General features: G+C 32.2%; 2 protein-coding genes across 5 annotated transcripts in view; one reads left to right on the top strand and one right to left on the bottom strand.

Moving 5' to 3' along the window:
• The window catches only part of LOC114577732 (uncharacterized), a 444,442-nt gene that overhangs the window by 359,460 nt on the left and 69,217 nt on the right, over positions 1–15,765 (top strand). The window contains exon 4 of one of the 3 annotated variants that reach the window (XR_009830539.1): positions 693–2,378. The exons of 1 other annotated variant lie outside the window; for it this stretch is intronic. Coding sequence is in view for 1 of the 2 variants with exons in the window: in XM_062077130.1 (XP_061933114.1) it covers positions 693–817 (125 nt within the window). In the remaining variant the exon portion in view is untranslated. Of the gene's footprint in view, positions 1–692; positions 2,379–15,765 lie in introns of those variants that run through there. One more of the 3 variants, XM_062077130.1, reaches the window with a different exon arrangement.
• The window catches only part of LOC107999292 (glutamate receptor 1), a 264,212-nt gene that overhangs the window by 235,724 nt on the left and 12,723 nt on the right, over positions 1–15,765 (bottom strand). The window lies entirely within an intron of this gene.

Genomic DNA, 15,765 nt, shown 5'->3' with positions numbered 1-15,765 from the left:
CATTATACCGTTGTCGGTAGTGTCATCAACGTGGACGAGGTTCCAGTCCACGGACGAGTGCACACAGGGATGAGTGGTGTGCGTGCGGCTGCATATCTGTGTCAAATACACGCACGCGTGCGATTCCAAGGTGGCCTGGTGTAATAAAGGGGGGCCCCGCGATGTTCTTTGAGAAATTCAACAGCGGGACACGGTTATATCAAAGCGAGCCGTTCTTCAAACCGGTGTAATTACCACCGGTCTCCTTGATTTACACAGCCGTAATTAACGCGAATTCTTTTTTTTTGTCTTAATGACGCGTCTACCTTCATCTTAGATAAGTCGGTTATTGGATCATTGTATTTCCATGTATCGTGGATGGAAAAACATTTTTCGATCCCATTTTGTCCCAGGTTTTTTTTGATCAGAAATATTCTTCTATTCTGGAAATTTACGCAAAAATTATCTTTTTCTATAAACGTCTCAAAATGAGATATCTATATCTTCGTTCTTTAATGAATAAATTTCATCATTCACGAAATGTTTGCATATTGATAATAAAGAAAAGAGAGTTTGTGCTGTGTACAAAGGTTTCTATGATTTGTTGTAAATTACGATAATATTATACACGTGTTAGGGGAAAAACGAGATTGTACTAATTATCGATCTGTGGCGGAATACAAAATTAATTTTCGTCGCGAAATTTTCCGCAGGATTCTGGACATCCATTGTACCATCCGAGCTTGTGCATAACAGGACGCGTCAACGGTCCTCCAATTCACCCTGGCCATCTACAATTCGTGCATCCAGCTACTTAATTAATCGTTCGCACGGCAAGGTAATTACTTTCATCCTCTCTGGTCAGATAGGTTGGAATAACCTGAGATTCGAACGACAGCCATCCTCGTAATTAGACGTCGTTTGGTGAACGCACGATGTTGAAGGGATATCCGGTTCTTTGACTCTCGTTAACGAGACATTTTATCAGAAAATTGCGAAATAAAAGAAACGTGGATATTTTTATCTTCTTTTGCCGTGTTATTTTTCTACCGTGTCGCGTGATGTTCTACCGACTCTCCGATTAGAGATTATACGATGAAAAAAGCAATCGAAATTATATAACAATAATTGTTGTGCATTGGGGAAATTTTGTGGAGAAAATTATACCAACTGATTTAAAAAATATCTTTCGTACGAGACTTTTACTTTTTTCCCTTAAAAATTGGAAATATTTCCAAGAAAAAGTATTATTATTCTTGACTTGTACCATAAATTTTGAAGATACTTCAAATGATAGGGTGAATGGCAGGTGGCAGGCTTATCAAAGAAACTGTTTATTTCAAATTTACCCTTTGTCCCGATGACAAATGATCCCGGGGAATAACGACAAGAGATTAAAGGATTAATACGTAAGTCGATGCCAGGCATATCTGTCGCGTGTTTATAGAAGGGCCTATAAGAACCAAGACCCGGCGTCCTTATTAATGATCAGTATGAACAACGATGGTGTTGGTGTGTGTACGATAGCGTAACGCGGTATGCCGTTGTTCCAGGATGCCCGAAAGTTTACCCTTCTCTCGCATTCCACGCTACATTAATTTTCTATAGCCGCTAATTATTACAGCCAAGCTCCCTCTGCCCCCTCCTTACCTTTTGTTTTCTCGTAGCATAGTATTATCCTGTATAAGACCACGTTCCAACACGCATCGTTACGCGAAGAAATCAAGCGACAAGAGATTTTTGTTTGCAGATGTGGAAAAAGAAAAGGAAAAGAAATGATGAAACAAAAGGAACGGTATATTGTTGATAAGATGATCGATTTCACAAATACGTAAAATATTTCCCAGAAATTTAACGATTGAATATATCCTTGAATAACATTTGCAATCTTTGAATAGGATAATTGTGAAAGTGTACACATAATTTGTTTTATTCAAATTTAAAATAATAAAACATGATGAATAGAAACTTTTAGTTTGTTTTTGTGAAAAATTAAGAATAACTAATGGTTTTATTAATTGATCAATCGTATATACAAGATATCTGGAATAGAGATATCTGGAGAGAATTTTCGCGGGGAGTCATCAAGTAATTTCTGCTTTAAAATCTCACATGCATTTCTAGGTAACTACCGGAGCTGCGTAATTAAATTTAATTATAATTCGCGGAGCTGCGACCTCGCGTCATCTGCATCGTTTCATCCCCCTCCTCCTTTCTCATTCTTTCCATCTCCTTACATACAATTAAGTGTTCGTAACGATCTCATAGTATCTCCCGAGAATTTGTTAACTTTGTTAACAAAAACCAATCCCGTCTAAAATAAACAATGTAAATTCTTCCAAGATAAACGTTTGAGCGTTTTTCTCATCGAGAGAGAGAGAGAGAGAGAGAGAGAGAGAGAGAGAAAGAGAGAGAGAGAGAAGGCAAGCCGAGTTGAGAAGATAGTTATGCAAACATATTTTAAATCTTGTTATTTGATAATTTATTGATTATGAAAATAAAAATATGTATTTTCCATTTTGATAATAAAAGAATAAATTCATTTATTGTAATTTTATTGGAAATAAGTTGGAATTATTGACAAAGAATGCATTGTGGATAATTATTTATATAGAAACATGGTTAACTATTGTATTATTATAAAAAAAAATTGAATAAATTTCAAGTCAATTTGAATGGTAAGTATATAATTTAAAAAATATTATTAAGAGAATTTTATAGCTCAATAATTGTAAAAGTTAAAATCTATACAAATTAAACAGATTAAGAATCAATACATTAATTTCTAACATTTCCGATCATAAAAGAATATTCTAGTGATAGAATTCTTTTTGTTAGAAGTTAAAAAGTTTGAAGAAATAAAAATATATTAATTATTTCTTTTTCAAGCTCTTCGATTTCATGATTTTCCGCAAAGAATTTATTATTTTAATATACCTATTCTCTTTTTTTTTAACGTGGAACAAAATGTTAAAATGATGAAACGTTACATGAACGTTTTGAAAATTATTTCCGCAAATATTTGAAATATGTCCAACCAAAAATGCGAGATTTTAATAAAGAAATTAAAGAGATTTTACGTGTATATATATATATATATGTAACTGTGCTTAAAGATTCTCGTGGAAATGAGAACGTCCCCAAAGATATAAAACGCCCTCTTGGAAAACTCGTGAAAGCATAAATAACTTGGCGAACTTTAATTCAACTTTCCTTTTTTGAATGTCGACGAGAAGTTTAACTTCTGACCAAAAACGAGGATAAATATTTCACCCTATTCGATCCGGTTGAACTATTAATTAAGTAGGTCAGAGAAGTAAAGTTTCCCTGTTGAAATTTTATCTAAGAAAAAAAAAATTAATCGATGTTTCAATTATTTCACGCGTTTTTAGGATCGCGATCGAATGAACGATCGGTGAAATCGGTGAAATTGTTTATATATTTTTTTTTTTATTTTGTCGCTTCAACGAATGGCCATCGGCCGTCTCATCGATTGTTGATCCGTCAACAATCAAACGGGGAACCGCGTGAAATAAAAAAGAATGAAACAATGGAAGAGAGAGAAATACAATTCTGTTTGACATTTAAAAGAATTTTATTACGCTTTTTCTTCTTCCTGCCTTCTGATGAATTCGCTCTGAGAAAATAAAAAGCGGCTAATTATTTAACGTTTCAATTTACTCGTGTGGTAAAAAAATTACGACTTGATCGACGTAATAGGGTGCATTAAAAATTCTTGGAACAATGAAAGTATTCCATGCGGAATAAAATTTTTGCTGGACTACGAAGATTGTACTCGCGAATATATAACTTGCTCGTAAAAATTTGAGGTAACGAGGTCGAGTAAAAATTGAACGGGCGTATAAAATTATAGTTGTACAAAAATTATGAGCTTATTTTTAAGTTGAATTACGGTATTAATTGATAATGAGCGTATCATGTATATCTGTATTTTATTCAACAAAATTAAGTTAGATTATGAATAATTCACTCGAGAGAATAATTTTTCTTGAATTCAAGAATTTAAAAGATTTTCATTCGAGAAATAATAATCCATATATGAATTTTGGCGTATTTTTATTTTATCGTACAAATTTCAAAAGATTTTCTCCAAAAATCTTTACTTCCACTAATGATTAAAAATATGAATTTAAGAAATATTTGTTTCAAACATTACCAAATTAATAACAATTTTAAAAATCTCGTATAATTTATAAAGATATAATATTCGTAAAAACTCTTTTTAAACTCTTCAAATATTTTCATAGATCACTGTACATGTTATCTCGAATACCGTCAAATGAATAAACTAAATAAATATTGAAACAAGTATACAAGGATTAAAATTTTAATATTAAAATTCGTTTCATCCCTCTCGAATCGAAAATCGATCATCTGGATTATCCACGTGATCCACTTCATTAATGTTCGTTCATCGAACGATATGCGTGCGTGCTCTTAGCTTTTGTAAAGTGGAGTAACGTTCCTCTCGAGGAAGAGTTTCAAGAAGATTGCTTAGTCGGTCGGCTAAGGCAAGGAGTAGTCGTGAAAGTTCGACTACTAGACTTCGTACTTTGATACCGATTGCTCGGAATGTATTTTCTTAAGAACTTCCCTCGAACACACATTCCGAAATCTGTATCTTCGATAAAGTTCACGGTGTATTCGTTCGAAAAGCTGTTTCGAAATACAATAATAAGAATTATTTCAAGTTCGACAACTTTATCGATTATACAATTGTTCGTTAGAATTATCGTATTATGAATTAACTACCATTGTAAACACTTTGAATATTTCAGTAGATACGTTGAGAGCTTATTGTTAATTCTTAATTGCTAGTTACTACGTAATAGCATGATTTATAATGTTATTAATATATTTATTTGTAATTGTTGGTGTAGTAGTTAATTCGCTGCCTTTCTAAAATAAAATTACCAATCCGTTTGAAAGGGGATTATGATGAGAAAAAGATGGTGGTTGAAGTGAAAGTGTGGATAGTTCTTAATGTTAAAATGAGTGAATAACGAGTGAATTGTTACATTTTATAACTTAAATTTATTGTTTTTATGAATCAATTGATGCTGAAAACAATGATTTCATTGATTGTCTAATAAAACAAATCATAATATATCTTATAATGTGATTTCATATTTATTAAAGGAAATGTTAAAAGTATTTAAATCAAAGTTACTAATTATTGAATGTAAAGATATTGAATTTAATTCTGGATTTAATAATTGCACTTTTCGTTACAATTAATATTTTCATTAATAATTAAATATTTTGATCGCTAATGTATATGAATAGAATAATTTTCAAATATGTATATATATAATTATAATTAATGATTTATAATCAATATTGGACATCAATTGATTAAAATTTGTAATTTAATACATTGAACAATATAAAATTAATAATTAATAGGTAATAATTATTAGTATCACAAATTTTGATTGTTGATTAAAAATCCATAATTTATGAAAGTTTCTACGTTATTAAAAGAATATGCTATATAAGTAGTACTAGTAAATTGATACTACATCTCAAAATTCAATATTAATTTCACGATAGAGAAAACTTTTATAATTAATTATTGATTAATTGAACGATTAAATATCTATTTTAATCATTAATTGCAATTAATAATGTCATACATCGATATAATAATATTTTAATCACCAATCATTTCCATATTTCAATTGTTACCATTAATTACTGATGATTATCGTTAATTGTTAATTGTTACCTTGAATATTATTCAACACGTGTTTGTAAGAATAATTTACATATAAATTGTAAAACCACATGATTTTTACATATTCCACAAATGAAAAAATATTTAAATAATTTTATGCACAAAATAATTAAAATTCAGGAAATTAAGATGGTTCCTAATTATTATATAACGATACGATAAAAGGAAATAAAAGTACGTATTTTCAAATATTATTTCTAATAATTTATTAATACTCTTTTTTAAACTCTTATTCTTTTCTCTCTTATTTTCTCTTATTTTCTTTCTTTCTCCATATTCTATAACATAAAATTCATTCTCAATAACATAAAAATGTAAAAAATAGAAAATAAGAGATGAAGTTAAGAAATAAAACTGTCTAATCTTACTCAACGTTCCAATTAAGAAAAAATGTTATAGGAAAATCAAATAAATTGTCAAATAAATTTGATGATAGATTTATTGGTCTCTTTTTCCAAATATTTATTTCATCGTAAAAATTTTATTCTTCCTTTCTCTTTCTCTTCGAATGATTCAATCGAAGAAACTTATATTTCTCGTCACTATTATATTAATATTATTTCCATTCATTTTTCCAATATACTTTAAATATGAAATATATTATCCTGCTACCATATTAAATAAATATTCATTCTAAAACAAAAAGCATAAAACTTATTATATAAAATTTAATCAATCAATGCGTTCGAATATTCTTGACTCATCGTGGCTCATATAAAAATTAAAAGAAAAAAAGAACCAATACACCATTACAGAAGTAATAACCTAATTCACATATGACATTAACTTAACTCCCACAAAATTAATCTCGATCACTAATTAATTCAACGTTATGATGATCGACCGACAAAAGCATGAACTGATCGAAACATTGACATTAATAAATATGACACTCCCCCCTCTTCCCTCCCTTCACTAATCAGATCGATTATTATTTTATCGGTCATTTTAAGGGAATCACTGTTCCACATATTAATCCGATGTTAGATAAACGTTGCGTAGAACAAGCGCAGCTAGTTTTAATCAGATGATAAAGACTCGGAACGATAATTGCGTTATGTCGGCCGGTTGATTACATTCACTTTCACAGCGAACCAGGCCGGTGAATTCGCCTGGATATTAATTTTTGAACGCGCTAACGCCGCCCATTATCACCGATAATATCACGTTCGAATCATTCCCGAGCCAGGGGTGCCGTTACAGATAGATTTCGAGCAAGGGGAAGGGGAAGGGAGGGGGAAGAGAGAGGAAGAAGAGGAGGAAGAGAAGGAGGGTGTAACGGCGTACATGCACCATCCGCGTACAACCGTTCAATGTTTAAAACCGGTCTATACCTTTCGTTTATATGCTAATAGGAGCCAAGCTCTTTCAGCAATTGGTACGGAGAATTCATTTTCGTGGGCCGATAAAGTACGATAACGTGGCGCGGTGGATGTACAGGGTGGTACGTTTAAATGGTTATCTTGAATACCTTTTTCAATTGGAGAGAATGGGAGAATGGAAGGAAAATTGAAAGAGACGTTTTCATTCAGTTTTTGATGGATTTCATCTTTTTCTTTTTTTTTTTTTTCTTAAAGAAAATTCTTAATATTTGTTTAAAAGTAAAAACTTGGTATTTTTTTATGCGAATGTCTTGCGTTTTCTTTCTTTAGAACTTTCGTAATCTCGTTTCTCTAAAATAGCGAATATTTTATTTATTAACATTTTATAAACAAAATGGAAGAATTTCAATTTCAACGTTTCAATTTTTTAATTTTTGAAATTGAAATCATGTAATAGTAATGTGAAAAGAAACGGATCGAAAGAGATGAGATTTAAATCTCATTTAACTTAAAAGGATCATATCCTTATAATCAAAATTATCCGAATTCATTGAATAAACTTTGTTTAAGGAATACTATTAAAATAGGTTTATGAAATAAAAGTTCCGCATCTTTTTTATTTTTTTATTATGGTATCTTCTGTGACTGCCAAAGAAATTCACAATGAAACACAACTTTTCAATTTGCCTAACTATTAACATTATCCCTTTTATATTTAAAAAGTATAAAAAAAACTAATTACACACTATTATTTTTATCTTATCTAAATAACCAAAAATAAAGATTATCCAACAATGAAATATACAATGAAATATTTATTATGAACTGAAATTCATAACGAAGAATTTTTACACATTCAATCGAGATTCAAAGATGATAAAATTCGAAAAATTTCCCCTAAAGCGAATCACAACGTAAGCAATGATTCAACGTCGAGAGATCTGATTTCTCGCCTCTTAATAAAACATCGCATAACGAATTAAATTGCAATTATCGCGGGGAAGAAATAGGGAATGCGGGGGCCGTATATATTCGGTTCCACGTGCACGGCCATAACTCTGGACCGAAGATTTAAGTGTGTGTGCGCGGTGGTAGCCGTACGAAACCGAGAGAATACACGGTATAATGGATGCTGACGTTATTTCGGGGTCGGGTTGCGTGGTTGCCAAGGATGCCAGGAGACATTTCTCCCTAAGGAGTGATCAGAAATTATCATTCAATAATGTCATGGGCTAGTTACCCTGGTCGCATCTTTGACGAAGCATTGGAAGTGGTGCTTACGAATATCGATAAATAATTATGATATATATCCTTTTTTTCAATTTATTATCCTTTGTGCTCAATTTAATATTATTAGAAATGTCAATGGATTGTCTATGGAAACAGTATTTTCCGCTATATTTAAAATGTAATTGAGAGATATCAATAAGGGGATGAAAGTAATCGAAATTTCTTTTTTTCTTTTATTCAAAGATATTATTATATCGATAAGAATGGCTGAAATAAATAAAAAGGTTTTTAACAAGGTTCAATAGGTAAAATAAATATTTTCATATCAATTTTTAACTTATTACAGGTAACATTTTTACGTTCCTTAATAATAAGTTTGAATAAGAAAGAAATAGGAAGTTTGATTATGTATATACGTATATATTAACGATATTTTAACTATATGTTATCGATATATCAAAATGGATAAGTAAATGGATGTGTATATAATCATTGTACGGTAACGATCGATTTAAATGAAAAAAAGTGAAAAATGATTTATCGGAAATTCGACATGGATCGATCGCATCCCCCCGCGCAACTCTTATTAGTAAGTTGATTACATGGAATCAAAGTCAACAGACACGCGGTAATAGTGTACGTATAACAAGCTCGTTGCGTAACTGATGAAATATGCACGAAAGGAATTTAATATCTGGAAAGCCACGATATCAAGTTATGATATCGGGTTTTGTGCAATAATTAACCGACGGTGCGGGAAATACGTTCTAAACTCGATACTTCGACGGATTTATATATAATGAAATTTTTCCAAGTAAGAAATTTAAAAATCGAAAAATTTCTTTGTTCAATAGTTTTAAGTAATTATTAATTTGTTGAATATTTATCTCAGTATCTTAATATTATGATGAAAGTAATTAAATATTAAACTTTTATAAAAACTACAATAATTGCAAGTAATTGGAGTTATAAAAAGAAATATCCAATTCTATTTATTTTTTGGAAAATATAATGTAATCAAATTATCTACGAAATCTTTTGAGGAAAATTATTCTTAAAATTAATTAGTTTAATTGTTCTAACTCGTAAATTATTTGTCGCGTAAGAAAATATTTTATACAATACAATTTTATTTTATTATTATTGTTTTTACAGACTTTCTTTTGTTCGATTGTTTTGCTACCATTAATCAATGTAAATTATTATTTCTTCTAAAAAAAATTTTCTTTTCATACTTTCTTTGTCTTTCATACGATAAATTTCAGAAAATTCAAATTAAAATATCTGCCAGAGTAATAATTTTTCATTATAAATGATTTAATAGACTTTTAGAGAACAACAATTTGTATCGATTAATGCATAACATTTAAAAAAAAAAATAACCTCCCTCGTATATCCATATATCTATATATTCATCCGAAATTGATAGCATCGAATCATTTTTCTTTTTTTAACGTCATCCAACTTTCATGTATTTAAAATATTTTTTCGCGCAGCATTTTATATTCAATAATTTATAAGTTATTCAAAACGCTCTCATGTTACACGACTCGCCCCATTACAGTATATCTCTACGACGATTTTCATCGTATCTTCCCCTCCCCCTCACCCCCATTATTCGTATTCCCATTTAAACGGCGAAATTTAAAACGTTCATCGCAATTTTACTCGATTTACCATTTTGTTTCGCGTTCACCATTTTTCTGCCACGCGTATCAATTATTCCGTGACATTGATCACGCGTGATAAATTTTTATCCGAACAAACAGTTATGTAGCCCGCCCGAAAAATGTTCATTTTCCATTTTAATCGATCATCGTACAAGTGCGCCGTGTATGACGAAAGTACACGATGAAATTTCCATCCCGCGCAAAACCAAATAGATCGAAATTTCCCTTCCCCCTCCCCAAGCCCCAAGGCTCAACCCGCCGCGACGATGGAGCATCGTCGAAGGGTACTCGATTAAGGATTTGCCATGTGGATGGCTCGAAGGGGTGGAATATTACTGCCGTCTATAAGCCGACTGCTTAATATATCTTACAAAGTCGAACTGCCGGTCCTTGCGCATATCATATATATATATATATATATATATTATGTATATGTATGTATGTATGTATGTATATACGTGGTTATACGTATGTAGCCGTCGTATCGTAAAATGAGACGTCGCGCTAGCTTTTATGCCGTCTGAATCGAGATTAGATTTACCTTTTACCCTTCGTGGACGTTTTCAATGTAACTGGAAACCCGTGGTGGAACATTTGATCCGTGGATAACAGATCATCCATCCGGGGTATTCTGTCACGATGGTTGAAACGGTAACCGAAAGTATATATATATATATTTGCGCGTACAAAGAGTCGACGTTTCAAAGGAATTTTTTTTTTAAATATTTCATTTTCAGGTTAATTAAAATGAATTTCACGGATTTGTCGTGTACGTATATTTCGAAATATACGGAGATGTAAAATGCGATAGGTATTGGAAACAACGAAGAAGAATTTCGATTAATAAAAATTGGAATAGATGAATGTATTTCTAATTTTAATGATATGTGTATATATATTTATAAAACATCGTTATTAATTCCGTTAAACCTTGGCAGCAAGATACGAACAGTTGGATCAGACGTATTACTTCGCTTTGAATAGGTGTGAAATCCTCATCGCGACACAGTTTTTCGGTATGTTTGACCCGCCTTCGTATAATTTCCGAGTTATCGATCGAAAGAGTTGGAAATCACGCCGGTCATGCATTTATACATGGCCGGAAGTGGGAATATCCGAGGTGAAGTACGAACTTTCATACGGCCAGCTACGTAAAAGCTACTCTTCCACGGTTGAAAAGTAATTTATAACGCACTTTACTGTTTTTTCGCTTTAAAAGCATTTTTAATACACCGGGGGAGGGAGGGAGGGAGGAAGGAAGAGGGAATGGGTCGACGAAGAGACGGCCGTTCGGAACCGCGCCTCTCTCATTTCACGGAAATAAATTTCGTTCCTGGTTCGTGGAGTCGTTTTTCTCCAGGAGGGACGTACGTCGCTTTCATTATGATAAAACGGAACGTATACCTATTCCCTCCCTGCGAATTATTTTGAACGTTTGCCTACGATTCTCTACGTGACTACGTTCCAGTTAACATCTGTCTGTTCGTGTTAATAATTGATCAAAATTTTGTGTGCAAAATGTACTTCGTGTACTACGAAGGCAAAAGACGAGATATAAAATTTTTCTTTAAATAATTTTCCATCTCACTTTTGATGCTAAATTGTAAAAAAGAAAATCATTGTTTTACCCAATTACTTCATCGAATATTGGAAAACAGAAACAACGTGTATTAACGAAATAATAAATACAAATTAAAATTATAATATAATTAATTATATCGTTCACGAATCTATTCCTCTTCCAAACAATTAATTTATTTCTACGAAGATTGTTTTTAAACAAAACCCGTTTTATCATGGTCGATAAAAATGTACAAGTTTATTGCATTACGAGTATCGTATTAATTCCTAGCACTCGAAACAATACTCTTATCTTTTATTTTTCTTAATTATCATAAATTTCCACCAAGTTCCAAGCATTACTTACAAACACGAATAGTTGGTTGTTCGAGAAACAACGATCATGGATATTCAGCGGAACGCTTCCTGACAAAACACGAAAACAGTTGTGAACGATTCGTCGAAAAGGAAAACTATCCACGGTCTTCCTTTGAAGAAGGCAACTAAAGCTTCACAATTCCACGAAATTACAAAGACTTGTAACTCGCGTGTCGTCCCGTAAACACAATTACCGTAAAATGAAATCAACGTTCCGTAAAGGCAAGGGACGTTGGAGCGAGTCGGCCTAAAGGTGGATGATACGGAGAAAGAGAGATGGAGAAAGAGGGAAAGAGAGAGAGAGAGAGAGAAAGAGAAGGGGACTAGCCGTGGCATGGTAAGTGGCGCGATTATAATTTCCAAGGAAAGGAGAGACCGAGGACTTCCCTTCTCCTGCAGTCTGTTCTTCTCTCCGACTCCTTTCCAACCCCTCGCCCTTCTTCGCCCACCCTCCATACAGACTCGTGCCACTCTCCTCATGGATGCCGACTTTGCAACTGGCTCAGAGGCGCGAGCATCCACAGGAAGTCATTAAAATATTCATTGTGACTCCTGACTGAAAATTTCTGGACCAAATAAACATTCGGATTTGTCGTGTTCTCTTCTCTCCTTTCTTTCTCTCTCTCTCTCTCTTTCTCTTTTCATCGTCAAATCGTCTCGCGTTCGCCGATGTTCTCACGTTTGTCGCCGCCATTTATTACATTCCGTGAATCGTATCTTTAACGACGTTGATATTCACACAGATGTGAAGGCAGCGATGTTCTTTTTTTTTTGTTTACTTATTTATTTATTTCTGAAGTTATGCGAGATATTAATTATTAATAGTAGCTAATGGATCGTTTAATTTTACTTTGGAATTAGTTCGATCGGAGAAAGTGTTACAAGAATTTATTACGAAAATCAATCGATGAGAAATAAGCGAGGATTAATTAATTGGAGAACGAATTGGTATTTTGTTCTACCGATTTTGGATTTTTCTTTTCTTTTAACTAAAAGGGGAAACGTAAGTTTGAGTAAATTAATCGAAAAATTGATGGATAAATTAACAAGTAATTGAAAATATTATGAAAAATGGCACGTGTTTGTAATGCTATGTATATAGTCATTTGATGGGTACAAAATCATATATTTATATAATTTCTTGTAAGAATTATTTAGAAATATAGAAATATTTCTTTCGTCTTAAAATTATATACCACGAAATATAATATATCCCAGATCTTCATCTAAAGAACTTTGCCAACTATACATTCTACAAAATAATTCTTAAAAAAATAAAATTAGAATGTTGTTTAACGTCTCTACGAGAAGTTATAACTAAAAATATAAAAAGTTAAGAAACACGATATTATTATTTCCCTCGGTTCACTATAAAGCAAGAAAATATACGTAAATATTCGTGCTATCTTTTAACATAAAGTTTACGTACGTACTAAACATACGTTGATATAAACATTTTTGCATACTGGTTCATTAAACCAGTAAACTCTAGCACAAAGTTAATTCCAGTTTCATTGTGTTTTGTAAAGTAACATATACAAATTAATTAAAACATTATACACGAAGAAGTTAGACAAAACTATAATGAAATCAAATGTACAAACATTCAATGATATCGTGTATTCATAAAGGAAAGCAAAAGTTTAAATCAGAAATATTATTCAACATTATTTGTAACATACCTTTTCATTTTTCTTTTTCTTTTTTTTTATTTATTTTCATTTCTAACATTTCTCACAGAATTCATTGACGAAGTTTTGGAATCTTGGTACACATCCTATATACAAGGTTTCAATAAATTTGTGAAACATTTTTAAAGAGTCGATTCTAAAATATCACAGTAAACACAAAAATTGATCGATCCTTATTTGTTACAAGTTATAAACAGCTCGATAACTATTTTTTTCATATAAATATCACGAATCATTCGATATTTCATAAACGTTTAGAAAATCGCGCGAATTCACGAGAGAGAAAGTCAGCTCGTAATTCGAATTCGACATTGTTGAATCCTCTTCGTTTCTGAAGAGCTGAGAAAAGCCCGCACGATTATTCGGCTGATTCCGAAAGTTTTGAGCGGCGATATGTTTCCATGGACGGGATACGTTGTCGAACACGTTCCGCGAAACATTTCGAGCGGGGGATGAGAGGGGTGGAGAAGGAGGGAGGCAAAAACAGGAGCGGGCAATATAATTTGTCGAGAGCTGGCGCCCGCTTTCTTCCCCTTTCCAATACTTTTGCGCCACATCCCTCCATCCTGTACCTCTTCCTTCCACCATTTTTCCATCCCCTTCGCCATGCACCTCCGCGTGCCAAAGCGAAACTTTGCTACGTTTTAGCGCGATACAAAACAATTCCTCCATCCTTACTTCCACCTCCGCGATTTTACTGCCCTTCGATACAGGTTTGTTCAAAAACAGTTCTTGGCTCGATGCACCATCCCCCCGCGTATAACGTCGGCCTACTTCCCGATATTCATAAGGCAAACTAAACGTATGAATTCGCATTACTTGGAACAACGGGTCGGATAATCGAAGTCGAAAACTTTTCTGGCATTGCCGAATATGATAAATAGTTCAAGCGAGTACACGCTCGATTGCGCTCGCTAATCGATCGATTTTATATATAAGAGCAATTTTTTAGACATGGAAGACGAGGAAGAAGAAAAGGAAATTTTTTTGTGAAGAGGTGGAATCGAGATCAGATTATTTAAATGACACATTTGTGAATTTGTGATGTTCGATAAACATATTGACGCGTTGCATACAGTCTAAATAATTTAAAATAATTTGTCACTGGTTCTTTCAAGTTCAATCTACCGTAAAAATAAATTTTTAAAGTATAAAAAAATAGCGATGAAATTAGATCATGATTAATTGAAAAAGAAAGATTTAATCTTCGTCCCGATGAATTTTCTAATTACCATTTGTCGATTGGAAGATTTCCCGTGAATTTAACTTTAATCAAACGCGCAGACGAAAAAAATATCTTTGAGTAGAATCGTTCAAGATCGGTTTCGTTGCATAAAACTTACAAACGTCAAAGTATTCGATTCTTTTACTGTGTCTGCGTTTCGTTCTTCGAATAGCAATGCAATAAGAATGATTAAACGATTCTTCAGATCCTAGAAAGAAGCCGCTTCAATCTAGCGTTAAATGGAAGATCAGAGGCAAGTTCGACAATTCAAACGCACGAGTTGATCTTTAAATACTAGATCTTGCAGTAAAGTATTCCTATCCATCAAAGATTGATTTTTCCTATTTAATTATTCTGTTTCTTTTCGAATGAAATAATTCAAATAATTAACCATCAATTGGCACTGTTGGATTATACGACACGAAAGAATTTAATAATTATTCTATCTAAATGTGATGGGATTCACAGAATTTCATAGAGAAATAAAAACTAAAACTTTAAAGACAATTGAAGAGGTAAAGTTAATATGGATTATATTTATTCATTTATTTTAATTGGACGATAATTAAATTATATTTTTAAACAAATCTCATTATTTTCCTAAAAACGCGCTAAAGTTTAGCCAAATCCCATCTTATTTATAGTTGAGTAAAGCAAGATCTCAAAAGGCTTTAGCATTTTATTTTATCAGTGTCTTTTTTTATTCAATTTTGCTATTCTTATTTCCAAAAACTACATCAAATTATATTTACATTATCGATGATACACCACAATATATGCATACATTTCCAAGGATTTTGAATATGATAGAAAATCAAATTTAAATATCCAAAAATTAACCGGGCATCGACGATCCCCTATTTTACCTCTTAAAAATTACCAGAAGCACATTACACAATATCACGCAATATTAAAATTCACGCGCAAAGAAATAACGCATAAAGCATAAAGC

The sequence above is a fragment of the Apis cerana genome, linkage group LG7 (assembly GCF_029169275.1).
Source record: "Apis cerana isolate GH-2021 linkage group LG7, AcerK_1.0, whole genome shotgun sequence".
Classification (NCBI taxonomy): domain Eukaryota; kingdom Metazoa; phylum Arthropoda; class Insecta; order Hymenoptera; family Apidae; genus Apis; species Apis cerana.
This window is presented reverse-complemented; position numbering and strand designations above follow the sequence as displayed.